Below are 25,034 nucleotides of genomic sequence, written 5' to 3' on the forward strand. Positions count from 1 at the left end.
ATGACGCGGTGTAGTGCTGGCATGCGGCAAGAAGCAGTGATGGCTCGTGGTGTGTCGGGTGAGATGCGCATGCGTATGCGGACGACCGAGTTCAATACATGATGTGGATTTCACGGAAGCTTGTAGCCCGAGGCCTTGGGCGACTTGAAGAGCGAGGCAGCGGCGTAGGCAGCCACGGCGCCGATGAGGGCTGCAAAAACAAGCGAGGCGAGCGAGTAACCGTCGGCAGCGGGGCCGGCAGCAGGGCCGGCGTGTTGGATGGCGGTGAGAGTGGTGGTGATGGTGGAGAGCTTGGAGTCGAGGGCGGCAATGCGGTCGAGGGCGAGGCGCGACTCGGACTCGACGCGCTCAAAGTGGCGGACAATCTCATCAGCCTGGTGGGCATGGACGAGCTCAGTGACTGAGTCGGAGAGCGTGTTGAGGACGCCGCGGATGGAGGCGGAAGACGCATCAGCGCCGCTGCCGCTTGCTGAGCCGGCCGGGGCCGAGGCGAGGCGGGCGGCGATGTCGGAGAGCTTGCCGTCGAGGACGGCGATGGCTGCTGCGGTGTCTGCGGCGGCAGCGGCCGAGTCGCGGGCGGCAAAGGCGCGCTTGTGTGCGTCGCGGGCGACGGCCTCTGCAGCGGCATGGTGAGCAGAGGCGGCGGCGGGCGGAATGTCCTCGGTGACGAGCGGGTGCTCGTCGATTTCGCCGCGGACGGCAGCTTCGACCTTTGCCTGCAGGCCCGGGAAGCGCGAGTCGCGAGTGGCGTCTGCGGGCGGATGGGTGAGACCGTGCTCGAGGTCGTAGACCTCAAAGGCGAGGAGATTGGTGCGGGCAAAGGCCGAGTGCGAGGAGGCGGCGGTGAGGGCGAGGTGGCGGGCGCCGTCGAGGTTTGCGTCAAACGAGGCGCAGGGCGCAAAGGCCGAGTTGGGCTGGCCGACGTCCGAGATGGAGATGTCGACACGCTTGGCCTTCGAGGTGTACTTGATGTGGACGAGGACCTTTGCGGTGCCCGGGGCGGAGGCCGGGACCGGCTGGTGCGAGACGAGGCGGACCGGGCAGTGGCCGTGCGAGGTTCGGCGGCCGTCGGACCACGGGTCAAACTCACCGAGGTTGCGGGAGGAGCCCCAGAGCGACGATGGCGAGAGCATGGAGGTAATGACGGCGGCTGCGCCGTCGCCGTCGGTGTCAAAGACGTCAAAGAAGACGCCAAGGCCGTCCCAGACGCGCGGCGCGCCGTACACGGTACCGCCAGCAGAGGGCGGAGCCTGGGCCGGCAGCGGCGACCGGGTGAGCCAGAGGGCGGTGCCCTCGTAGCCCTCTGACCGCTGCGCCTCATGGTCCTTGGTCACCGTCATCTCAAGTGCCATCTCGAACGACTCCCACATGAGAGCGTTCTGTGCGGTGATGCGCGTCGACTGCGATGGTCCCGAGATCAGCTCCACGGCGTCTGATGTGACTCGTGCGCTGCCTGTTGCCGACCAGCCTTGTGGCACTGTGCCCAAATGCGTGCGTGCGTGCGTGCGTGCGTGAGTGTGAGTGTGTGTGAATGTGTTTGCGCGCGAGTGAGAGAGAGGGAGAGGGACTTGAGATTTTTCTCCAGCACCCAGCACCCGCGCACCCGGCGCAAAAAAAATTTCTCCGCACACCACGTGCATTCCCCCCCCCCCCCCCCAACCCGCCACAGGGCGAAAAACCAGTGAGCAATGAGCAGCGCTGTGGGCACTGGCTGCCCGGCGATGGGAGGGGGGGGGGGGATGGGGGAGGGTGTGGAGGGAGGTGCAGGGGGCAGGGGCAGGGGGGTACGTACGGCTGCCGCCGTAGAACGGGGCGTGGAAGCCAAAGAAGGAGGCGGCTGCGGAGGCGGTTGGTGCGAAGACAGCGGTAGCGACGAGTGCTGCCAGGAGCATTGCGACCGCAGACGGGGGCACGCGCATGGGTCTGGGTATAGGTATGGGTATGGGTATGGGTGTGGGTATGGGTGTGGGGAGGGGGAAGGGGAGGGGAAGAGGTGTGGTAGTTGTTGGTATTTGAACGAGTAATAATCGATGGGTGGGCAGGGGATGATCAGTTGAACGAGTAATAATCGGGGATGATCAGTTGAACGAGTAGTAATCGATGGGTGGGCAGGGGATGATCAGTTGAACGAGTAATAATCGGGGATGATCAGTTGAACGAGTAGTAATCGATGGGTGGGCAGGGGATGATCAAGTGAACGAGTAATAATCGGAGATGATCAAGTGAACAAGTAATAATCGATGGGTGAGGGTGCCTGCCAGGTGACGACTCCCTCAACTAGTGGCAATCGATGGGTATGCCCCCCCCCCCCCCCCCCCGCCCCATACCCCACACCTGTCTCCCATGCCGCCCACCACCCCCCTGCTCCCCCCCTCCCCGCCCACCACCACTCCATCCCGCCTGCGCCTCCCGCTACTCCCGGCCCTCGCCACCACCCTCGACACCACCCACACCGGCCGCCTGGCCGTGTGCGCCAGCACCAGTGCCGCCCTGCTCGCCTCGGCCGTCTTTGTGGCCGACACGTACTACGATGATGAGTGGGCGATGTCTCGGCAGACTGCGGATCACAGTCACGGGCCACGCCCACATGCACTACACGTGCTCCTCATCGCCTCCCTCGTCTACTTTGCCCTCTCCCTCCTCCTTGCCCTCGTCACCGCCCCCTCGCTCCTCGCCCTCCTCCTCGACCCGCTCGTCTCCATCGATGCCGCCCTCCTCGTCGCTGGCGGTATCTCCGGCGGACGATTCCGCACAGACGCCACGGCTATGATCTACCCCTTTGTCCTCGTCCGGGCGTACGTCTGCTGTGCCCGGATCGTGTCCTCGCGGATGGTCCTGGCGTCACGGCACGTGGCCCGGCAGAGCGTCGAGCTCTATCTCTTGCTCGTGGGGCTCACAGCCGCCACCGCCGGCTTCATCCAGGTATTTGAGTCCAAGTACGACGGGAGGGAGATGGCGTACCACGACGCCCTGTTCTTCACCGTCGTCACGGCCTCCACCGTCGGCTACGGCGACATTGTCCCCAGCTCGGTCGGCGGCCGCATGCTCATCATGGTTCTCATCGTCGTCTTTATCGTCGTCGTCCCCTGGGAGATCGGGAGGCTCATCGAGCTCATTTCCTCCTCCCCGCCCTCACTCGACCCGCTCGTCGCCGCCCCGGCCGTCCGTGCCGTCCTGCTGGGCGCGCCCTCGCACGACGCCATGGCTGACTTTCTCGACGAGTTCTACCACGCTGACCACGGGACCTCGCTCGCGACGCAGCTCGTGGTCCTCTCCGACCTCCGCCTCTCGCTTCCTCTCCGCCATCTCCTCTCTGATCCCTTCTACCGCAAGCGCGTCGTCTTCCGCACCCTCCGCGGGCCGCGTGACGACGCCTGGGCCCGCCTCGCCACTCCGGCCACCACCACTGTCTTTCTCCACCCGTCGTCGTCCGCCCCGCTCGCCTCGCCTGCTGACCTCGATGCGCTCACTGCGCTCCGCGCCATGGCCTCACGTCGCCACTCGGCCACCGTCCGCATCATTGCCACCGCCGCAGATGCCGCCTCGGTCCCGCTCCTCCACGCCGCCGGTGTCGACCTCGCCCTCCCGGCCGCCCATCTTGCCTGGTCGCTCTACGGGCTCTCCGTCCTCGTCCCGGGCGTCTTTACCCTCTTCCGCAACCTGACCCGATCCTACGCCCGCGCGTCAGCCTCGGCGCTGCCCTCCTGGCGCGCCGCATACCTTGACGGCGCCGCCAATGAGCTCTACGCCGTCGACCTCACGCCGCACTTTGTGGGAACCTCGTTTGTTGCTGCTGCCGCCGCCATCTACGCCCGCTTTGGCGCCGTTCTCATCGGTGTCCACACAGACAACGCCGCCGCCCTCGACGCCGGCGTCGGCCTCGTCCTCCGCCCTCAGCACCGCGGCGTCGTCATCGCCCACTCGGCGGCCACCGCCCACGCCGTCTCGCTCCTCGCGGCCTCGGCGCCGCCCGTCTGGACCGATGATCAGCCGCTCAGCCCGCACTCTTCGTCCGACTCATCGCTCGCCTCGTCCGAGCTACGCTCGCTCACCATCAACGCCCACCCATCACCCGCACCCGACGCCGTCGTGACTCCGCCGTCGTCGCCGCGGGTCGCCATCTATACCGATGGAGGCGCCTCGCTTGGCCCGGTCCTGGCCCCGCTTATCGGCCGTACTACCGTTGAACTGCGGGTCCCTACGCCCAAGTGCATCGACGCCGCCGCTGCGGTAGCCGCGCGCGTCGGCGCAGCTGGCGACGTTGTTGTCGTTGTTGCACCGTCCTCGGATCTCCTTTGTCCACACAGCAGCGAAGACGAGGAGAACGCACGATCTTTGCTGCAGCCGGACGTGGTTCTTGTTCTCGCCGGCGACGGGCGTGCAGGCGCGCAAGAGGTGGCCGAAGAGGCGGCGTACACCGTCGACGCGCCCGGCATCTTGGCGATGCTCGCGGCGCGGTCGGCGTACCGGGCGCAGACGCGTGTGGTGGTCGAGCTTGTTGAGCCGTGCAACATCGCGTTCCTCCCGCCATACTCGCCCTCACCCCACGCCCACCGGTCGCCGGCCTTTGCCAGCGGCGACGTGGTCTGCGGGCGGATGCTCGACTCGCTCCTCTGCTACGCGCACTTTTTCCCGGCCATCGCCGGCGTGGCCAAGACCTTTACCGACTGCGCCAGTGCCTTTGACGCTATCGCACTCCCGCCTCACGCCGTTGGCGCCTCGTGGGGCAGCGTGTGGCGGCAGCTACTCGATGGCGCCGCCGCCGTGGCACTGGCGCTGTGGCGCGAGCGCGCACCTGGTCGCGGGGCGCCCAGCGAGCGGTTTGTCTACACCAACCCGGACGAAGGTACAGTGATGCTCGCCAGCGACTGGATCCTGATCCGCCGGCTACGGCCTGCTACAGCTGGCACGGGGTGAGCGTCGGCGTGAAACGGGCCGGTGGCGGCTCAGGTCCGCGCGCCGGCGGCAACGACCGTGTTGAGCTGTGACGCCGGCGCTGCGCGGAGCTGGGCAAAGGTGCCGGCCTCGACGATGCGTCCGCTGTCAAGGACGACGCAGTGCATGTCCGGGGCGATGGAGGCGAGGCGGTGGGTGATCATGAGGGTGGTGCGGCCCTCCATGAGAGCCTCGAGCGCCCGCTGGACCACGCCCTCGGAGCCTGGGTCGAGCGCCGAGGTCGCCTCGTCCAGGATGAGCAGTGACGGGTTGGTGAGGACGGTGCGGGCGATGGCGATGCGCTGGCGCTGGCCGCCCGAGAGCGTCACCCCGCGCTCGCCCACAAGCGTGTCGTAGCCGTCGGGGAAGGCGGTGATAAAGTCGTGGGCATGCGCCTGGTCGCACGCCCGCTCGATGTCGGCCTGGCTCGCGCCGGGCGCGGCGTACGCCACGTTGTCGCGGATCGAGCCAGAGAAGAGGACAGCCTCCTGCGGGACGACGCCCACAACCTGAGAGCGGAGCGTCCGGAGATCCCACAGAGCCACATCTTTGTCGTTGACAACGACCCGTCCGCTGGTCGGCGGGTACAGGCCGGTCGCCAGGGCCACGATCGACGACTTGCCCGAGCCCGACGGACCAACTAGCGCGGTCCGCGTTCCAGGCTCGAGCCGGAACGAGAGCTCGTCAAAGATGCGCGTCTCGGGCCGGCTGGGATAGGCAAAGCCGACGCGGTCAAAGTGCAGGTCAGCTGGGAGTGGAGCCGGCGCCCGAGGAGAGGCGATGACGGCCGGGGCAGACGGGGCCGGGATGGGGTGGTGATCTGCGGCGGGAGGGGCGGCGTCGAGAAGAGCAAAGACGCGAGCAGACGCGCCGACGCCCTTCATGACCTCGCCGTAAACACGGAAGACGCCGCCGACCGAGACGCCGACGTAAATGGTGTACATGAGGAACGAGGTGAGATCGCCGAGGGTCATGGCGGCGGCGGCGACCTGCGATGCACCGACGCCAAGGACGCCGAGGACGGTGACGTTGCCAGCAAGGCCGATGCCCGAGTAGAACAGCGCCGATGCCTTGCCCTGGGCCACAGCGAGGTCGTAGATGCGGGCGACGGCCGAAGCGTACGAGACCGACTCGGTCTCCTCCTGGGCAAAGAGCTTGACGGTGCGGACGTTGGAGAGGCGCTCCTCGGCGAGCGCCGAGGTGGCGGCGAGCTCGTCCTGCACCCCGCGCTGTAGATCGCGGACGTGGCGGCCAAAGAAGACGGCGCCGGCGGCGATGGGCGGGACAAAGCCGAGGGTGGTGAGGGCGAGGACCGGCGAGAGGTAGAACATCATAGCGACGCCGCCGATGCCTTGCAGAACATTGCGGACGGCGGATGGCACGTTGTCCACCAGAATGGAGCCCATCAGCGCCGTGTCGGCAGAGAGGCGGGTGACCAGCTCGCCGGAGCGGGCGGTGTCAAAGAAGGCGGCGTTCTTGCGGACAAGCGACCCAAAGAGCGAGCTTCGCAGATCGGCGATGACCGACTGGCCAGCGGCAACAAGGAGGCGGATGCGGGCGTAGTTGGCGGCAGCGCCGGCAGAGAAGACGGTCAGCCCAGCAGCGGCGAGCATGACCATGGTCTCGGGATCGGCCACCAGAGCCGTCAGCGAGTCGAGCGACTTGCCGACCGCCGCCGGCACCACCAGATTGACACCCGACGAGACGGCGAGGCAAGCCAGCGCCACCGCGATCTTGCTCGTCTGCGGGCGGGCGAGGTCAAGGAGGGCAGCAATGGCCTTGCGATCTGGCGATGGCGACGAGGAAGACGCCATCTTTGGCGAGGAAGAGGAAGAGGAGGACGACGACGATGATGTGGGCGACGATGACGAGCTCGACATCATCTTTGACGAGGACCACAGAGCAGGGGAATGCGGCGATGTGAGCGAAAACCGAGGCGAATATACCGAAGAGTGCCACAAACGAGATTGCGCAGCGGGGAGACCAGCCGGCGAGACAGTGGCCATTGCGCGGCCTTTTTGTAGCGACGGCAACTTGCCCAACTCTGCTGCTGCTCTGCTGGGTCGGCCAGGGCGAGCCGAGCTCATGGCCATCATGACCACAGACGGAGGCCATACGCGGAGTAGGGGGAAGAGACCATGACGAGGAGGCCCACAGGAGATACGGGTGGCGAGGCGGAGCATGGTGGGTGGAGGGGGTGGAGGGGGTGGAGGGGATGGGTGGGGTGGGGTGAGTGGGCGTGGGTGGGTGGGGCGGGGAGGGGGAGTTGGGGTTGGGGGTTGGGTTGGGAGGGGGGGGGGGGGGGGGGGGATGATGGGGAACGGGCATACTGGTGGTGTTTGAAGAGAGACATGAAAGGGAAACAGGGAGGATCACGCCTGACCCTCGAGCGACTCGGCGCACTGCGAGGAGCAGCAAGGCTTGCCGGCTGCTGCGATGAACTGAAGGCCGTCAAAGCCAGCAGAGCAGACAGCGCACTTGAAGCATGAGGTGTGGAAGCGGCTGGACATGGCCTCGATAGACTCCTCGGTCGAGAGAATCCGTGCCGAGCACGCTCTGCAGTGGACCTGCGGCAGCCAGTTCTCTACGCACTCCTGGTTGCAGAACACCTTGCCGTCGAGGTGTGAAAAGGTGAGCGAGGGAAGGTCGACGCACACTGCAGGCACTTGAGGCACTCCTCGTGCCACGTCTTGTCCAGCGCGAGGAGGTAGGTGCCCACAAGCGTGCCCGAGCACACGCAGCATGTCTCGCTCCCGGTCGCCTCGCGAACCTCAGCCGATCCCGCCGCTGAAGACCCACCCGGCGCAGGAGCTGACGCCTCAGACTGCGTCGCGTGCTGGCACGCCGGGTGGTACGTCGATCCGTTGACCACCACATACTGCCCGCCGTCCTCGATCGCCCCGCCGCACTCGCCGCACGGCTGTCCAGCATCGACGCATCCCTGGTTGCAGTACGGCGCATCCTCCGCCACAACAAACTTGCCCGCCGGGAACGTCGCGTTGCACCGCTTGCATCGCAGGCACTCATTGTGCCACTTGGCCCCGAGTGCCGTCAGTGATGAGACCGCCAGGGAGATCTGCTTCTTGCACCCGGCACACACGTCGGTAGCACTGTTGGGGGAGCAGGAGTGAGTCACGGCAGATGTACAAAAATATAGTATTTGGCTGCAGCCACACACCGGGTCACTTACTTGCGCGCGTCAATGCAGCTCTGCGAGCAGTACGGGTCGCCTGCGAGCTTGAGAAACTTGTTGTCGGAAAAGCCTGTGTTGCACTGTGTGCATGTGAAGCACTCTTTGTGGAACTTCTGGTTGAGCGCCTCGAGAACAGGCCTGATACCCCCACACCGCACCAACATCCGTGAGTGCTTCCCCCCCTCTCCCCCTTCCCTGAAAAAATTTACACACCAACCCATAGTCACCGGGTCACCTCCCGGCTCATCGAAACCGCCCGCACGATCACGTCACCTGACCAACATCACGCCACAGGGCGCAACAGGCACGGCCCCTCCAGCCCCCTCCAGCCAAACTCCAGCCCCCCCTCCCCCTTCCATGCCCCCACCACCTCTACCACCACCACTGCCACCACCATGTACACCCCCTGCCCAAACTGCTGGTCATGGGCGACTACGTACGCCTCAAAGGGGAAGCCCGAGCCACACTTGAAGCACGTCGACGTTGCTGCTGCCATTCCGAAGAAAAGAGAGAGGAATGCCGTGCTGTTGCCGCTGCCGGTTGCGCACGTGCCGACTGGCGGTGGTACTTTTGGCGCTAAAATTCGGTGTGATGCGAGCGGTTTGGCTCTCGGATCGGGAGCAGATGTGATCCAAAGGGGGATGGGTGAGGTGCGTGTGTGTGCGTACGTGTGCATGTGTGTGGTGAGCATGCGGTGTGCGTGCGTGTGAGAAGGAAAGGTGTTTACCCAAACAGCAAAAGCCATCACTCGGCCACAGCCCGCGTCGACAGCTTCGACGTCGTAGCTGTTAGGGGTGATCGAGATCGGCTTCGCGACTCGGTGTTCCGAGCTGTCCTCAGACTGGATGGCGAGGGCGAGGGCGAGGGTGAGGGCGAGGGTGAGGGCGCGAGCAGTGACCGCGGTGAGCGGTGGGAGAGAGGGCCGACTCTGTTCCGCCGCGACCGGCTCCGGGCCATTGATCGCCGCCGTGGGCGCGCGACAGAGAGGGACGCAGACGCCGACCGCGGCACTCGCGCAAGATTGCGTAGCCGGTCGACCGTCGCCGTCGTCCGCCGCCGCCCGGACCGACTCTTCGGAAAGCCTGCCATCGCTGGCGCCGTCCGGTTGAGCGCATTGGCTAAGGACTGCGGTGGCGACGATCGCCGAGGCGGCACGTCGGAAACCGCTTCTTCCGACAACGTCGAGTCCGAGAGGTCAACTTGCCCGTTGGCAATGAGTATGCCCTCAGACGACTCAAGGCTGTTAAAGGCAGCCTGGATGCGCGAGAAGCCGCGCGTTTTCGCCGGCGATGCGTTCGACCACAGGTCAGAGCCCGAGTCGCCAGCCTCATCCGACGGGTACTGCAGCGTCGGCACCGCATCGTCGGCCGACCGCACCCGCGGTGAGCTTGCAGAGTGCGGCGAGAGCAGGCCTCTACTGCCGGACCGCATCCCTGACCGCCCGGTCGATGTCCGGATCCGCGCCACCGCCGACGCCCTGTATTCCGGCGAGCTGGCGACGGGCGAGAATGACGTCTCGATGTCATCCACCATATCCGACTGGATGTCGATCTCCAAATGCGCGTAAGCCGACGGCGGCGCGCAGACGTCTTTGTCGGGCAACGATGACGATGACGATGACGATGACGATGTCGACGACGAGACCGTTGACGACGAGGCAAGCGACGACGACAACCGCGCGATCGGAGGCGGCAGCTGAGCGCCAACAACGGGCGTCATGCCACGCAGCTGGCCACCACAGCACCGCCCCGCTGACAGCCGAGGAATGACCGCCTCGTACAGCTCGAAGCTGCGGGTTACTATTTCTCCCCGAGCCGATCCGCAAGTGTAGCGTCCAAGATGGGTGAAGTCGAGCTCGGTTCGGGCGCAGCCGGCCACCACATCGGCGTCGACCACAATCTGGCCGCCAACCCCACAGTCGCCCACCGATTGCGCGTCGACCATATCAGGGCCCTCATATGAAAACCGCTGAGTCCGCTCCACAAACTCGCGGCTTGGCTCGGCCATAGAGATGCCCATCCGCACACGCAGCCCGTGCCAGATCGCACCCGGCCCGTTCTGGGAGACCAGCGTCTCATCGTCCAGGATGGCCGCCGGCCACGGTAGCTCCATCAGCCTCTCCTGGATGGTGATGGCGGCACGTACCGCCGAGACCGCGTCGCGGAAGACAACCACAAAAGAGTCGCCCTCGGTCCGCACCTCGTATCCGTTGTGCTGCGCAATGGCACTGCGGAAGGTGGCGTTGTGCATGTCGATGGCGTCCGCCATCGCTTCTGGATACGCCTCCCAGAGCATGGTCGAGCTCTGGACGTCTGAAATGAGGACCGCCAGTCGCCCGTCCGGCGCGTTCTGGTCCGCCATCTTCCCTAGGAGGTACGCCGCGTGAGCTCTACGGCGGCGAATGCGGACGAGGACGAGAAAGGCAAAAGCGAGAGCCACGCAACCGGCGGCCGACGACGACGCAATGGCAATGACCTCGGGATCACGGATGCCGGGCGTTGCCTGGAACGCCTGCTCGCACGTGGCTCCGTTACCACCACACACGCCGCAGCCGTCGATAACCACGCCCGAGTTGGGCACCGCGTCGCATCCAGCGCAGCTCGTCGAGTTTCCATAGCACACGCCACACGCGTCCTCAAGCCGTCCGCCACCAAAGCAAACTCCGCAGCTATCGCGCGCAGCGTTACGACCAAAGCAGACCTGGCAGGCGTCGCGATCGGCGTTACCACCAAAGCACACGCCGCACGAGTCGCGACCTGCATTGCCACCAAAGCACACTCCGCAAGCATCCAGGAAGATGTTCGGCGCGATGCCGGTTGTCCCGCCGGTGCACATGCCACAGCTGTCGATGGACGCGCTGCCGCCACAGACACCGGCGCAGTCGAAGGTGGCATAGGGGCCGAGAGCCGGATTGCATGATTGGATACACGATGTCCCGTTCCCGCCGCACTCTCCGCAGGCGTCAACCACACCGCCAAAGCCATCGCAGCCAATACAGGTCGAGTTGTCGCCGGCACACACGCCGCAGACATCGGCCGTTCCGCTGGAGCAGCCTTCGCAGCGGGCAAAGCAATCCCCACAGGAATCAAGGTGCATAAGCGCCGGCCGACCGGTAGTCCCACCGACGCACACGCCGCATTCGTCGATGATGGCACTCCCGTTGCACACGCCAGCACAGTCAAAGACGACCGTGACTGCTGAGGAGTTGTCACAAGTGGCGAGGCACGAGCCGACAGCCGGGCCGCCGCACACGCCGCAGGCATCAAAGTAGGCGCCGCCAAGCGGGATCGGCACGCCGTCGCACCCGAGACAGCTGCTTCCGTCGCCATCGCACTCACCGCACACATCTGGCACGGCGCCCGAGTTGGGCACACCGTCGCATCCCGCGCAAGTCGCGTTGTCACCGAAGCACACGCCGCATGCGTCGAGAGCCGCGCCGCCGCCAAAGCACACACCGCAGATATCGAGATCGGCATTGCCGCCAAAGCACACGCCGCACGCGTCGCGATCCGAGTTGGCGACATGACCGGACGCCGGGCCCGAGCATACGTTGCAGTCATCGCGGGAGTCCCGTGGATCGCAGGGTGTTGGTGGGGAGGGTGGGGCCGATGGTGGCGGCGGCGATGGATGTGGAGGAGGAGGAGAAGGTGGCGGCGGCGGTGATGGGGGTGATGGCGGTGGCGAAGGGGGTGATGGCGGTGGCGATGGGGGTGGTGGAGGAGGAGAAGGTGGCGGCGGCGATGGGGGTGGGGGTGGAGGAGAGGGTGGCGGTGGCGGAGGCGGCGATGGAGGGGGTGGTGGAGGAGAGGGTGGCGGTGGAGGAGGCGGTGATGGAGGAGGAGAGGGTGGCGGTGGTGGCGGTGGAGGAGGCGGTGATGGAGGAGGAGAGGGTGGCGGTGGAGGAGGCGGAGGAGAGGGTGGCGGTGGAGGAGGCGGCGATGGAGGGGGTGGTGGAGGAGAGGGTGGCGGTGGAGGAGAGGACGGCGGGGGTGGAGACGGCGATGGAGGTGGTGGTGGAGGAGAAGGCGGCGGTGGAGGCAGCGATGGAGGTGGGGGTGGAGACGGCGATGGAGGTGGTGGTGGAGGAGAAGGCGGCGGTGGAGGCAGCGATGGAGGTGGTGATGGGGCGCAGGCACGCATGTCGGCGGTAGTGCAGGCGAGAATCCAGATGCGGTGCACGTCTGCGTTGCTGGTCCCGACAAGACAAACCCTGCGTTGCATCCATACGTAGCCGTGTCGCCGTGGAAGAGCCGGTCGGTGTAGTCGGCGGTGATGGAGACAGTGCCATCGATCGGAGCAGTCGGCACCGGCAAGCATGACGGACAGATGGTCAAGTTCATGACAGGCGCGTCTGTGTTTGAAGAGTAGCTCGTGAGCTTGGCTGGAAGGCCTTGGTTCTTCTTGCTGATGCCATGCAGGATTTCAAAGGCGCCAGAGCATTGGCTCGACGGCAGGCTTCCGCTGTAGCGATAGAACGATGCCGAGTTGGTCAGGCTCAACATGAGCGCGTAGTACTTGCCAGGCTGAAGGGGCAGTCGAGTAGGAAACGAGATGTCGGCCGTTGTGTCGCCTATGGCATACGTCTCGCCCGAGATGAGCGGACCAGAGGCGGAGAAGTCGCCGCCACCAATTTTTAGATCGTATTTGTTGAGTGTGTCCGTCTCCGACTCGTACAATGCGTACGACATACCTCCATGCGGTGCCGAGAGTCGGATAGTTGCGCCACAGAGCGTCGCCATATTTCCTTGATCCGGGCTCATGTAACGAAAGGCAATGCCCACGCCCCATTTCTCGTTCGCACTCGTAAGGCTTCCCTCCAACCCGCCCGAGCAAATCGCCTCTGCCACGCACAATTCACAGCTCAGCAGCGCCACAAAAAGCGCAGCAGCAAGGCCATGCACAATCCCTGGGCGGGATATTGTGCAGCACAACATGGCCTAATTGGCGACTGCGTGTATGTGTGTGTGTGAGTGTGTGTGTATGCAGGGAGATGAGGGGGAGGGGGGTGTGATGAAGATGTGTGTCGTGACCCTCCTGTGGTGGTTCCCGCTGCGGTTGATCTTCGATTCTGCCGCAGCCGCACGCGTGTCACAGTCCTGGCACTTAACTCGACCATAAATTTTTTCATCCCTTACCCACCCCCCACCCCCCACGTACGCTTCACCCACTCGCGCCGCTTGACGGCGACAACCTCTTCACGACTCGACGACGATACGTTGAGCGTTTGCTACTTGACGCTGCGACCGAACAAGAACAGGATAGCTATGGACAGCATGGGCGTAGGAATGCAGGCACTGGAGCAGCAGGTTCAGCTCTTTGGCGAGCTCACCTCGCTGACGGAGCGGTTTTTCAAGCTCTGCGTCAAGAGAGTCGACAGCGGGAGCTTGAGCGATGCCGAGGCGCTCTGCTTGTACAACTGTTTTGCGCGGACGCAGGACACGTTCAACACGGTCGGCGAGTATGTCCAGAGCGAGGCGCAGCGTATGGCCGCAGAGAACCAGTGATTTCCGATGATGATGATGATGATGATGATGATGATGATGATGATGATGATGATGATGATGATGATGATGATGATGATGATGACTATGGTGATCGATCGTGTCCTCGTGGTCGTCCTCTGATCGCACGCGCCTGTGGCCATCAAGCCTGTAGTGGCTATGCTTGCATGCGTTATTCGTCCTGCTCTCTCTCTCTCTCTCAACCGGCCACGGCATGTGCAGATCGCTATCGCTGCTACCCGGCCGCCGTGGCGGCGGCTGGTGTGGTGCAGAGGCGAACAAATGCAGCGGATGGGTTGGTCTGGCCGAGTCACAAGGTCACGATGATGTACTTTACTCCCATGTTAAACGAGTGCGCTCACGCTGCATCGTCGTCGACGTACTTGGTGTACTTGGCTGACGAGCCCTTGGCCTTGGCGGCGGGGTATTTGCGGGCGTTGAGCTCGAGCTTGCGGAGGACAGCATGCGAGAGATCGATGCCTGCCGACGAGGCAAGGCGGATGAGGTACAGCAGGCAGTCGGCCATCTCCTCGCCGACATGAACCCGATCGTTGTCCGAGAACGAGGGCAGTCCGGGGAGCACCTCGCCGCGCCATTGGAAGATCTCGGCAAGCTCGCCGATCTCGCCCACAAGGGCAAGAACAATGTTGCGCGGCGTGTGGAATTGATGCCACTCGCGCTCGGTGCAGAACGCCTCCAGCCGCCGCCGCAGCGTCTCCAGCGCCAGCGGCGAGAACGGGACGTTCGGATACGCACATGCCGCCTCCTCTGCTCCTGCTGCGCCTTGCTCATCGCCATCATCGCCATCATCGCCATCATCGCCATCATCGCCATCATCGCCATCGTCGCCATGTTGCTCATCCCCCTTCATCCGCTCTGCCAGCCATGCGTCTGTCTTGTCGGTCTCCCACCCGAGCGTCTCCGCCGCCAGCCCCACCACAGCGTCGGTGCTCAACCGGCCCGATTCGACGAGGGCCAGCAGCATCTTCTCGCCTGCGGCCTCATCGCTACAGGTAGTGTCAGAGCGAGAAACTTGGTCAGAGGCATTGTCGGACATGTTGCTGGAGATGACCGGTGTTGAGGTAGAGTAGCTGCTGTCGTTCGCCGTGGCGAGGTGCAGACAAGTGGCGAGCCGGTTCCAGCGGTGGGATCACCGCCGCTCGGTGCACGCCGCTCCGGCCAACGAGGCGCACACTGCCTTGGCTGCGCGTCAGACAGCAAGTTGTTTATCAGATCAGTGCGCTGGCAGGAGAGCAAGCATCAAACAAGAATTACCGTGTCGTTCAGCAGTTTGGCCTTCTTGGACGGCGAGGCGCCGGCCGACAGGTCGGCAGAGGTGGGATCTGTGCTGGCGGCGGCGACGGCGGCAGGATCTTGGTCAGCGGCGTCATCGCGCGGACGCTTGGCAGTGGGCGACTTGGCAGTGGGCGCCTCGGCAGTGAGCGCCGACGGTGCTGCCGTGCTCGGCAGCAGCGATGCAAAGTCATCAAAGTCTGAGTCGCTCGACGCGGTGCGCTTTGGTGTAGCGATGGATGCCTGTGTCGTCTTGGCGGGCGTCGGGGTCACCTTCTTGGCGGTCGATTTGACCTTGGGCGCCGTTTTCTTCTTGAGGATCGACTTCTTTGCGGTCGACTTCTTTGTGGCCATCGCCTTCTTGGCTGTCGTCTTCTTCTTTGCGGTCGACTTCTTCTTGGCCGGCACACTGCCGCTCGAGGCCGTCGTGGTGGGGGTGGGGGTGGCGGCGGCAACGGCTTGCGGCGCGGCGGCGCCTTCCATCGGCTGCGGGACAGAGTCGGCGATGGAGATCGAGCCACTAAGCACGTTGTTGAACCACTGCTCGTCGACAACTCTGATGCCACGCGCGGCGGCGGTCTTCATCTTGCAACCGTCCTTGTACTGGTCCGCGGTGCCGACGGGGATGACGAGAAAGTCGACGTTGGCCGTGAGCCGCGAGCGGCTGAAGAAGCCGCCGCCGTTGTTGAGCACGGCAGCCTTCAGAGTCGACTTGCCGACCTGGGCAAAGACCTTGCCGGCGAGGTTGCCGACCTTGTTGCCCCAGACGATGCCATCCGATCCACCGCGCTTGGCCGGCGTCGCCGACGTCGACGCCGACGCTGACGCTGATGCGGTAGCCTTGCTGCCCGAGGGGCCGGCGCCACTTGGGCCAGCCACGTCCATTGGCGTCGGTGTCGCGGCAGTCTTGGAACCGGCCTTGGCCTTGCTCTTGCTCGCCTTGGCCTTGCTCTTGCTCGCCTTGGCCTTGGCCTTTGCTGGCGTCGCCGTGGCCTTGGCCTTGCTCTTGCTCTTGGCCTTGCCCTTGTTCGTCTTAGCCACGCCGGCGGCTGCAGTGGGAGCTACCGGCGCGGTAGGCACCGTCGCCGGCTCTGCAGTGGGCGCAGCTGAGATGGAGCCACCTGCCGGGGTCGGGATCGGGACGGAGAGGTTGGCAGCGACCGGCGGTAGCGCCGAGCCAGCGGGAGCGGCGGGAGTGGCAGCGGGAGCGGGAGCGGGAGCGGCGGACGACTCGGTCTTGGACTTGGAGGCCTTTGCAGCGGCCTTCGAGGCTGCCTTTGCCGCGGCCTTTGTCGCCTTTCCGGCCTTTGCCGCCGCGTACTCTGCGTAGATGAGGCGGAGGAGGGTGTGGTTCATGGTACCTTCCGGGAAGAGGGCAACCACGCCGGCAACCTTTGCAGTTCGCTCGAGGTCGAGCTCCCGCTGGGTATCACGTGTGAAGCGGACCGAGATGAGGCGAAGGCGAATGAACTCGTCGAGGACGCGGAAGAAGAGGTATACCGACTTGAGGACGACCGGAGCGAGCGCAAGCTGCAGCGGCGGCGGCGCATCGTGGGCGGACAGCGGCTCCAGCGCCGCATCGTCTCCCTGCTCACTCTTTCGCAGCAGCTTCGTCACGTCGTCAGAGGCAAACTTGCGGATGAGCGCGGCTTCGGCCGAAGACCATGCGGCCGCAGTCGGCGGGCGTGGTGTCGGCTCGTCGGCCTTCTCGACGTGGCGCTTGATCTTGGCAATGAGCACGTTGAGCTTGTCCTCCAGCGACCCGATCTCATGGACGCGCTGGACACGGAGAATGTGGTGGCGGATGGTGTTGGGCTTGACCTCGAGAAAGGTGGCCAGCAAAGTGGCAACGTCGTGCGAGTCGTCGTTGTGGCTCTCGCCGGTCTGGACGAGCTCGAGCAAGGCGGCGTCGAGCGTCTCGGAGCGGGCAAACTGGTGCCGCTCGTGGCACCCGTTCTCCTTCAGCAGCCGGGCGAGGACGTCAAACTTGGCCGCTGTTTCGGGCGCCAGCGTCAGCACCTTGTCCGGCCCGCGCTCCGGATCCGAGTTGACCTTGGCCAGCATCTCGGTCGCGTCCGACGCCACGATGGCGAGCTGGCCACGGTTGACAAAGAAGCCTTTGTACACGGTTTGCATCGGCGGTGCCTCGGCAATGGCCTGCGAGTCATCGATGAACGGATCCGCGTCGTCGTACTTGTCCGTCGTGTTCCGCAGCACCTTTTTGTGCACCCGTCGCTTGCCGACCTTTCCCAGCACGTCCTCCAGCCCGTCAAAGTCCGAGTCAACCGAGCTCTCGCCATCGTCGTCGTCATCAGTGCTGAGCTCGACCTCCTCAAAGCCATCTTCACCTGGCTTGCGGGCAGAGGCCTTTGCGCCCTTCTTGGGCGACTTGTTGGATGATTTTCCGCTACGGCCAGCATTGACATCATTCCCATCATGATGATAATCATCATCATCCGTGTCCGAGTACAAATTCATCGAACACTCTGAAGAGTATGACTCTGGAGGGTACGAGTCCGAGTAGTCATCATCATCATCATCATCAAAGTCCGAGTCCGAGGCCAAGTCCTTGCGCTGCCTCTTGTGGTCAGCATACATGTACTCAAAGTTGATTTCATTGCCCTTGGTGTACGCAAGGTCCACAGGAAGTCGCTGCATCACTCTTTCACACACACACACACACACACACACAGTCTCTCTCTCTCTTCACACACACACTCTCCTCCGCTTCGACTGTGCTTGTCTCCTTCTCCCCGCTAGCGAGAGTGAGGTGGTATCGGCGACTCGTCGTCCGTCGTCTGCTCGCAGACTGGCTGGCTGGCTGGCTGGCTGGCTGGCTGGCTGGCTGGCTGGCGGAGAAGAGGGGGGGAGATCTTTAGTTGTTGGCTCTGGTGAGGACAGATTCTTCGTTGTCGACTTGGAGGGTGGTGCAGCATGGCTGTTGTGTGGTGATGGTAGGCATCGGATGGCAGAGTGGGAGCAATGGCGTAGAGTCGTGCGGCAGTGGCAAGGGTAGATTCCTGGGGCGGAGGGGTTTGAGGGAGGATGACGACGACAGAGACATAATAGACTCACTAGAATGATAGTAGCTAGCTTTGTAAGACGATGTACAGCATTGTAAGGGATGTGTGAAGTAGCTAATAGGAATCAGAGGGCTTGATGGTTCAGCATCGAGACAAACCCATTTTACGAGCGGCCAAATTGTACGAGTCGGCATTATTTAAGAGCGGCGCCGACGCGACACAAGTCAGAAACGGTTGAAGTCGCTTTCGTTGTCCACCTCGCGCGTACGTGGCCATGAGCAGCCGAACTGGTCATGTGTGCCTATAATGGCCATTTTCTGCCCATTACCTTGCACACCAGCATGTGTTTCCCCCCTACCCCACCTCCATGTCCCCCCCTATGCCCTTGGTACCCCCTGGGAGGAGGTAGTCCTCGGCGTGGGATGGTGATTTTTACGTTTCGCCTCGTCGCGCCTTCGCGGCAAGCCACCACCGGTGCGGCCCAAGGAGGGGCCATAGCCAGGCCACCAATGGTGTGAGGGAGAAGCAGACCAGACATACATATACAAGGATCAATGGCGCATGTATATGTATGGTGGGAGTCATGCTGGGTGCATGCTACCTTCCCACAGGAGCACGTATACCCCCCCCCCTGGGTAGCGCCCTACCCCCCGCCCTCCTCCCCTCCCCCCCCTCTTCAGGTCGCACAAGGTCGCAGTCATGGCTGACGCCAACTCTGTCCCTGCGTCATCCCCATCCCCATCCCCATCCCCATACCCATACCCATGTCCATGCCCATGCCACTCACGCAATCTCCTCCCCTCCCTCCCCCCTCCCCGCCACGACGTCGTCGGCCCTCTTCCCCCCTCCCCCTCCCTCCCCCTCCCCCTCCCCCTCCCCCCTCCCCCTTCGCCTTCCTCTCCGTGTCGCACTATGGCTGGCTGTGCGACTCGGCTGTGTGATTCGGCTGTGCGACTTGGCTGCGACTCGGCTGTGCGACTTGGCTGTGCGATGCTGATGATGTGGTGGCCATGGATGGTGTGATGGCCATGGATGATGTGGTGGTCATGGATGATGTGGTGGCCATGGATGATGTGGTGGCCATGGATGGCTGTCATGCGGTATTCTGATCTGTGGTATGGCGATGACCTGGTGATCTGCCTGTGATCGATCTATATGGTTGATGGGTCATCGATGTATGGTCGGTGGTTGCTCTGGTGGCGCTTGCGAGGACAGATTAGCATGGAGTTTGGTGGTGGTATGTCGCATCAGTCCGGTCCTGCCGCGGCTGCTACTCCGCCTCCTCCTCTCCCTGGTAACGCTGCTGGTGCAGCCGCCGGCGCTGCTGCCGGCGCCGCTGGCGGTGGCATGGGTGAAGTGTTCAACGGTCACGAGATGATGGGTGCGACGACGGCGGCGCCTGCGGCGCACGCCTCGGGCTCCAACTACCCGACGCCGACGGCCGAGCTTGCAAGTGCGGCGTCATTTGAGCCGCCGGCGCTTGCCGCAAGCGCGCCTGCGCCTGCACCGTACGACGCGACGGCGGTGCCTGCGTCGATGCCTGCGTCGATGCCGCCGCCGTCGCAGCCGATGGGTGCGTACGACGGTGAGGCCGAGGCCGAGGCCGAGGCTGCAGCACAGGCTGCGGTCCAGGCTGCAATGTCGTCGGCGACATCGGGCGGGATGGATGCCGTGGCGCCGGACGCGCTCGTTGCGGGTGCCCCTGCGGTCGGTGAGAAGCGGTCGGCCGACGACATGGCCGGCAGCGACGGCGGCGACGACGACGGCGAGGCGTACAAGCGGCAGCGGACGCTGGCGTCGTCGACGGGCTCGACTATTAACCCGGCGGACATTATGAACCAGCAGGCTGCTGCTGCTGCTGCTGCTGCGGCGGCGGCTGCGGCGGTTCCGGGCGGTAATGCACAGGCGTACACTGCGCCTGTGCAGACGTCTTCGTACGCGTCGTACACGGCAGCGCCGCTGCTCCGCGATATGCGGTACCGGCTCTTTCTCACGCAGTCTGAGGCTGCGCGGGTGACCAAGCGGCTCCGCAAGGGCTACGTCCTCGTCCCGCTCACCTCGTCGGGAACCGAGTACCACGAGGAGGCGATGACCGGGCGCGACAAGGGTCGGCGGCGGCGCAAGCAGACCGACTACAAGGCGATGATGTCGACAAAGATCATTGACGACGACGAGGACGACGACTCGGCAGCACGCGGCGGCATGCCGTCGAGCGGAGCGTCGGAGAGCCAGGCCAAGGCGTCGCGGTCGTCGGCAACGCGCAAAAAGTCCAAGAAGAAGGCCAAGCAGGTCGATTACTCGGACTTTGACAACGTGGTTCGCGACGTCAAGCGTATCATCAGGAAGTCCCTGTTGACCAAGAACGAGGCGCTGTGGTTTAAGGACCCGGTCGACCCAGTCCGTCTCGGCATTCCGCAGTACTTTGAGATCATCAAGCAGCCGATGGACCTGGGCACGGTGTTGGAGAACCTTTCGGCGGGCGTGTACTCGACGGTGGAGGAGATCGGCGACGACGTGGCGCTCATTTGGTCCAACGCGGCGCGGTTCAACGGCGAAGAGGCTGTTGTGACCCAGAGCGCGCGAGTGCTGGAGAAGGCGTGGCTGAGGGAGTACGAGCGGATCTGCCGCAAGGTCAACAAGGCGCGCAAGCAGTCTGAGCGCGCGGCCAAGGCCGCAGCACGTGAGCAGGCGCGGTTGGACAAGCAGGCAGCCAAGGCACAGCGCGAGCTTGAGAAGCAGCGCAAGCGCGAGGAGAAGCGGCAGCGGCAGGAGGCGGCGCGGGCGGTGGCCGATGGCCGTGTCCCGCCGCCGATCTTGCCGTCGGTCCCGCCGCCGCCGCCGGCTGCGCCGCAGCTTCCGCCAGCATACTCGCCGCTGCAAGGCGGCGGGATTGATCCGTCGGCGCTTGGCGGCCTTGGCCCGATCCTTCAGCAGACCGAGGCTATGAAGCAGCAGATGCAGGCGCTTGGCATGTCGACCGGCGGGCTGGCCTCTTCGGTTGTCCGCGAGGCCGCGCCGCCGGGCATGTCGTCGGCCGAGCTCGAGAAGATGCTCGAGCGCAAGATGGAGAAGCGGATGGCTGAGAAGTTCTCCGAGTTTGAGGCCATGGTCAACTCGATCAAGAGCTTGGCGGCCAACATGATGACGACGCAGTCGCAGATGATGCAGCCGAGCATGATGGGTGGAATGGGCATGGGCATGGGCATGGCCACGCCGCCGCACATGATGGCACACTCCGCGGCAGGCAAGGGCTCGAGCTCCAAGGGCAAGTCGTCGTCGTCCAAGCGCCGGCGCAAGAAGAAGTCGAGTCGCTCCAAGCGCCCACCGGCGCCGCAGTACGACTCGGACTCGTCGGACGACTCGGTGTACATGCACGACCACGTCCGCTACAAGCCGATGGACTACAACGAGAAGAAGCGGCTGACGACCAACATCAACCGCCTCCCGTCGTCCAAGCTTGTCCGCGTCATCGAGATCATCAAGGAGTCGATGCCGCTCGAGAACCAGGACGAGGAGATCGAGATCGACATCGACGCCCTCGACAACAAGACGCTCCGCAAGCTCGAGGCGTACGTCAACGAGTGCCTCGCCAAGCGCAAGAAGAAGAAGAAGAGCAAGAAGGAGCAGCCGCCGCCGCAGCCGTCGGCCGTCACCACGCCGTCGACGCCGTCGACAGTCAACACCCTCGGCGTGGCCCCGCCACCGCCGGCCACGCCCGCAACCCCGGCCACGCCCGCCGCCTTCCCGCCACCGCCGGCCTCGTCGCTCTACACCCCGTCGGCGCTCGGGTCGTCGGACATGGTCTCTTTCGGCATGGCGACCACCGCGCCCATGGCGCAGGCGCCGACGCCGCTGGCGGCTGCCGCGCCGCTCGCTGACCTCGCCCCGACGCCGGCACCCGCCACCGACACCGACACCGCCGCGCCGCCGCCGCTCTCGCTCAACGAGCAGAGCTGGTCCTCGCTCGCCAACGACGAACCAGCGCCGTCGCAGCAGACCGGCGACGCCGCCGCCCCCTCGGCGGCCTGGTCCGAGCTCCAGGCCCAGACCCAGGAGCAGAAGCAGCTCGCCGAGCAGGCCAAGGCCGAGCAGGAGCGGCTCGTCCGCGAACGCGCCGCCGCCGAGCAGGCCGCCGCTGCTGCTGCTGCCGCCGCCGAGCAGGCTCGTATCGATGCCCTCCGTGAGGAGGAGCGCAAGCGCCGGGAGGCCGCCGCCCAGCAGGGCGCCGTCGACCTCTCCTTCCAGCGCGACGCCATGCGCGACTTTGAGGCCGCAGGCGTCGCCGGCGGCTCTAACTTTGGCAACAAGCACGAGCTCCTCGCGCTCCACCAGGAGCAGCAGCAGCAGAACCATCCGTAAACTGTGTGTCTTGTGGCTCACCCATTTTGACAGCGAGTGGTGGCAGAGCCTGCCACTCGCGGCTGCAGCGCTGCTTGTGGGCGTTGTGGGAGTCCCGGTGTGTGGGTTTGTATTTTGTGGCGATGCGTCGGCCGTACTACATCCCGCTGTACAACGAGGTGGACATCCAACTGGGGGCATGCCTGCTGGCCATCCTGCTCGTCGGGTCGTCATCGTACTCGGAGCGGTCATCACAGAGCAAGGGCATCGAGGCGTTCCTGGTGGTGGCGACGGTGTCAGCAATTGTGGTCCTGATTGTAGTGGCGATCCGGGCGGTCACGGTCGACATCCTCATCATCCGGCGCGAGCGCGAGGACATGTACCTGACTGCCGAGAAGCGGCAGCAACAGGTTGCGGGCCTCATCACCGACGAGCTGCAGGACATCGAGGCTGATGCCAACCTGTTGCTCGCCGCAGGGGAGTTCCTCGAGATACTTGAGGACACAGTGCAAGCGCGCGCGACCGGCCCGCGACGCCAGGCCGGGCGGCGCAACTCGGTGGCGCTTCTGCCGATGCTCGGCAGTGTCGAGATAGACACGCTCAATACCGATGACGAGTGCACTGCGGACACTGGTGTCGGGCAAGGCATGGTGTTGGACAAATGCGACAGCAAAGGGTGTTTGTCACGCCCATGATTCCGTTGGACGGCGCCGACATGGGCGTGTCATCGTCGTCGTCGTCGTCATCGTCGTCGTCGTCGCTGTCGGGTGAGGTTGAGTTCTCGTGAACACGGCCGGTGATGTCAGACAGCAGAGTAAAGCGGAGAGAGCAAGATGGCGACTACGGAGTCCAACGTGGTACTCGGGCGGGCTGCTTGGAGCGTTTGGAGCGGCGCCTGGAGCGGTGCTTAGAGGTCGATCGGGTCGGTTGGTGCCTTGAGGGCTTGGTCGGCGAGAGGTTGGTGACGACGGCACCGGCAGTGATACGGACATCTCGCTCGCGATGGCGACGGTATGCCGACGCGAGGTCAGCGGTGGGCGGAAGGGCGTCGCAGGGGTCGGGTCTATCAGCGGCGACGCGAGCGCGGATGCTGGCGATGCGAGAGGATGCAGCACATGCGTCTGCGGCGCGAATAGCCGCAGCGATGGCAGCGGGGCCGCTGCCTGGGGATAGTACGGCGAGGGCATCCTTGCCGCGCGTGCGCTCAAAGGCGGACCGCTGCTGGGCACCTTCAATGTCGCGGGCGACGCGAGCAAGGCGGACGCGAGTCTTGATCTCGCGAGCACGGTGGAGGGCGGCAGCCTCGCGGGCGGCCTTATCGCGGGCGCGGCGGGAGCGGGCGGAGCGGGCGGAGCAAGCGACGGCTTTGTTGCGTGCGCGAGCGGCGGACTCGGCCTCGGCGACGGCGCGTTTGCTCGCAGCGCGTGATGCCTCGTTCTGAGCGGCGCGGAGGGCGAGAGCCCTCTTCTTCCATCGCGCCATCTTTGCAGCAACCATCTTGCGCTCGGCTATGTCGACGCGGACGGCGGCGGCGAGCGAGGCCGAGGCGAGCGAGGACGAGCGCGAGGAGGCGAGGCCCGAGGCACGCGAAGAGGCGCGGATGGCGGCGATGGAGGCGTGGCGGGCAGCGGCCTCTGATGCGGCGTGCGCGGCGCGGCGGAGCTCGAGCGCGTCCGAAGCACGGCGCTCGCGATCGGCGACGGCAGCTTGCGCGACCAGGGCGTCCGAGGCTGAGGCTGCAGCGCGCCATCGCGAGGTAAAGGTGGAGCGGATGGAGAGGCGCGGCTTTGCGTCCGAGTGGGTACTGGCGGTGACGATCGAGTCCGAGGTGGCCGAGCGCGGGCGGACTGGAGCGGGGAGCTCAGGCGGATCGACGACGTCTGCCGATGACGTCGACGAGAGATCAAACAGATTGTCGTCAGTGATATGAGTGGGGATGAGTATCACGTCCGTCTCGCTCTCTTTTGCCACTGGTCCGTGGCCGTCTGTTGACTCTGCTAGCCCGACCTCGTTCCCCATCACGTGCAAGGTGTGCGACGCGGCGTGTTCCTGAGGTAGTTAAGCGATAAGTGTCGAGTGCTTGGGAAGCCTGATCCGTCTTGTAGCGCCTGATGTGTCAGCCTGAAGTGTCAGATGCTGCCGCGATCTGTCCGTTGCGTCTGCCGCGATCAGTGCGTCTGCCTCAATCAGTCCGTTGCGTCTGCCTCGATCAGTCCGTTGTGTCTGCCGCGATCAGTCCGTTGCGTCTGCCTCAATCAGTCCGTTGCGTCTGCCTCAATCAGTGCGTCTGCCTCAATCAGTCCGTTGCCTCTGCCTCGATCAGTCCGTTGTGTTTGCTTCGATCAGCGCGTCTGCCTGAAGTGCAAGAGGCTGCCTCGATCAGTGCGTCTGCCTCAATCAGTGCGTCTGCCTCAATCAGTCCGTTGCGTCTGCCTCACTCAGTCCGCCTGTCGTTGCTGAGGGTGCGGTGATGCGCTGGAGTGTAGAGGCCTTCTCCTTCCTCGTCTCCACGCTATGCACGAGTAAAACACGTGGGAGTGCACGTGTGGTTGCTCTCAGTACTTGGAGTCGTGTGTGGTGTGTGTGTGGTGGTGGTGGTGGTGGTGGTGGTGCGGTCGGCCGTCCGGCACTCCTCTCGTGGCTTCCGCTGCTGATGGTCCACCGTGGCAGCTTGGCAAGCGCATCGGATGGGCGGAGACAGGCAAGGCTATTGTGTATGCAAGGGGCCGGGGGGGGGGGGGGGGGGGTCGG

General features: G+C 64.7%; 10 protein-coding genes across 10 annotated transcripts; 4 read left to right on the top strand and 6 right to left on the bottom strand.

Moving 5' to 3' along the window:
• Positions 1–108: 108 nt before the first annotated feature.
• On the bottom strand, positions 109–1,892 carry AMSG_10694 (uncharacterized protein; the record flags this gene model as incomplete). Its single annotated transcript, XM_013897826.1, has 2 exons — positions 109–1,432; positions 1,793–1,892. The coding sequence occupies 2 exons, from the start codon at positions 1,890–1,892 to the stop codon at positions 111–113; spliced, it is 1,422 nt and encodes a 473-aa protein (XP_013753280.1). The 3' UTR covers positions 109–110.
• Positions 1,893–2,214: 322 nt separating this feature from the next.
• On the top strand, positions 2,215–4,917 carry AMSG_10695 (uncharacterized protein; the record flags this gene model as incomplete). The annotated part of the gene is made up of 2 exons (XM_013897827.1): positions 2,215–2,222; positions 2,484–4,917. 2 exons carry the CDS (start codon positions 2,215–2,217, stop codon positions 4,915–4,917), a joined length of 2,442 nt encoding a protein of 813 aa, XP_013753281.1.
• Positions 4,918–4,946: 29 nt separating this feature from the next.
• On the bottom strand, positions 4,947–7,118 carry AMSG_10696 (ATP-binding cassette sub-family B member 10; the record flags this gene model as incomplete). The annotated part of the gene is made up of 2 exons (XM_013897828.1): positions 4,947–6,721; positions 7,100–7,118. 2 exons carry the CDS (start codon positions 7,116–7,118, stop codon positions 4,947–4,949), a joined length of 1,794 nt encoding a protein of 597 aa, XP_013753282.1.
• A 139-nt stretch (positions 7,119–7,257) lies between these two features.
• Positions 7,258–8,644, bottom strand: AMSG_10697 (cysteine-rich protein 2). Its single transcript, XM_013897829.1, has 3 exons — positions 8,569–8,644; positions 8,126–8,266; positions 7,258–8,045 (listed from the first exon to the last, which is right to left on the bottom strand). Exons 1-3 carry the CDS (start codon positions 8,622–8,624, stop codon positions 7,520–7,522), a joined length of 723 nt encoding a protein of 240 aa, XP_013753283.1. The 5' UTR covers positions 8,625–8,644; the 3' UTR covers positions 7,258–7,519.
• A 228-nt stretch (positions 8,645–8,872) lies between these two features.
• Positions 8,873–12,867, bottom strand: AMSG_10698 (uncharacterized protein; the record flags this gene model as incomplete). The annotated part of the gene is made up of 3 exons (XM_013897830.1): positions 8,873–8,913; positions 9,199–11,441; positions 12,356–12,867. The coding sequence occupies 3 exons, from the start codon at positions 12,865–12,867 to the stop codon at positions 8,873–8,875; spliced, it is 2,796 nt and encodes a 931-aa protein (XP_013753284.1).
• Positions 12,868–13,401: 534 nt separating this feature from the next.
• On the top strand, positions 13,402–13,632 carry AMSG_10699 (uncharacterized protein; the record flags this gene model as incomplete). Its single annotated transcript, XM_013897831.1, has 2 exons — positions 13,402–13,472; positions 13,506–13,632. The coding sequence occupies 2 exons, from the start codon at positions 13,402–13,404 to the stop codon at positions 13,630–13,632; spliced, it is 198 nt and encodes a 65-aa protein (XP_013753285.1).
• A 317-nt stretch (positions 13,633–13,949) lies between these two features.
• Positions 13,950–17,580, bottom strand: AMSG_12379 (uncharacterized protein; the record flags this gene model as incomplete). The annotated part of the gene is made up of 3 exons (XM_013897864.1): positions 13,950–14,629; positions 14,905–17,329; positions 17,393–17,580. The coding sequence occupies 3 exons, from the start codon at positions 17,578–17,580 to the stop codon at positions 13,988–13,990; spliced, it is 3,255 nt and encodes a 1,084-aa protein (XP_013753318.1). The 3' UTR covers positions 13,950–13,987.
• Positions 17,581–19,166: 1,586 nt separating this feature from the next.
• AMSG_10702 (bromodomain containing protein) lies at positions 19,167–22,304 on the top strand (the record flags this gene model as incomplete). Its single annotated transcript, XM_013897832.1, has 2 exons — positions 19,167–19,182; positions 19,258–22,304. The coding sequence occupies 2 exons, from the start codon at positions 19,167–19,169 to the stop codon at positions 22,302–22,304; spliced, it is 3,063 nt and encodes a 1,020-aa protein (XP_013753286.1).
• A 122-nt stretch (positions 22,305–22,426) lies between these two features.
• Positions 22,427–23,070, top strand: AMSG_10703 (uncharacterized protein; the record flags this gene model as incomplete). Its single annotated transcript, XM_013897833.1, has 2 exons — positions 22,427–22,918; positions 22,954–23,070. 2 exons carry the CDS (start codon positions 22,427–22,429, stop codon positions 23,068–23,070), a joined length of 609 nt encoding a protein of 202 aa, XP_013753287.1.
• Positions 23,071–23,190: 120 nt separating this feature from the next.
• Positions 23,191–24,302, bottom strand: AMSG_10704 (uncharacterized protein; the record flags this gene model as incomplete). The annotated part of the gene is made up of 2 exons (XM_013897834.1): positions 23,191–23,225; positions 23,258–24,302. 2 exons carry the CDS (start codon positions 24,300–24,302, stop codon positions 23,191–23,193), a joined length of 1,080 nt encoding a protein of 359 aa, XP_013753288.1.
• Positions 24,303–25,034: the final 732 nt, after the last annotated feature.

The sequence above is a fragment of the Thecamonas trahens genome (assembly GCF_000142905.1).
Source record: "Thecamonas trahens ATCC 50062 unplaced genomic scaffold supercont1.63, whole genome shotgun sequence".
Classification (NCBI taxonomy): Eukaryota; order Apusomonadida; family Apusomonadidae; genus Thecamonas; species Thecamonas trahens.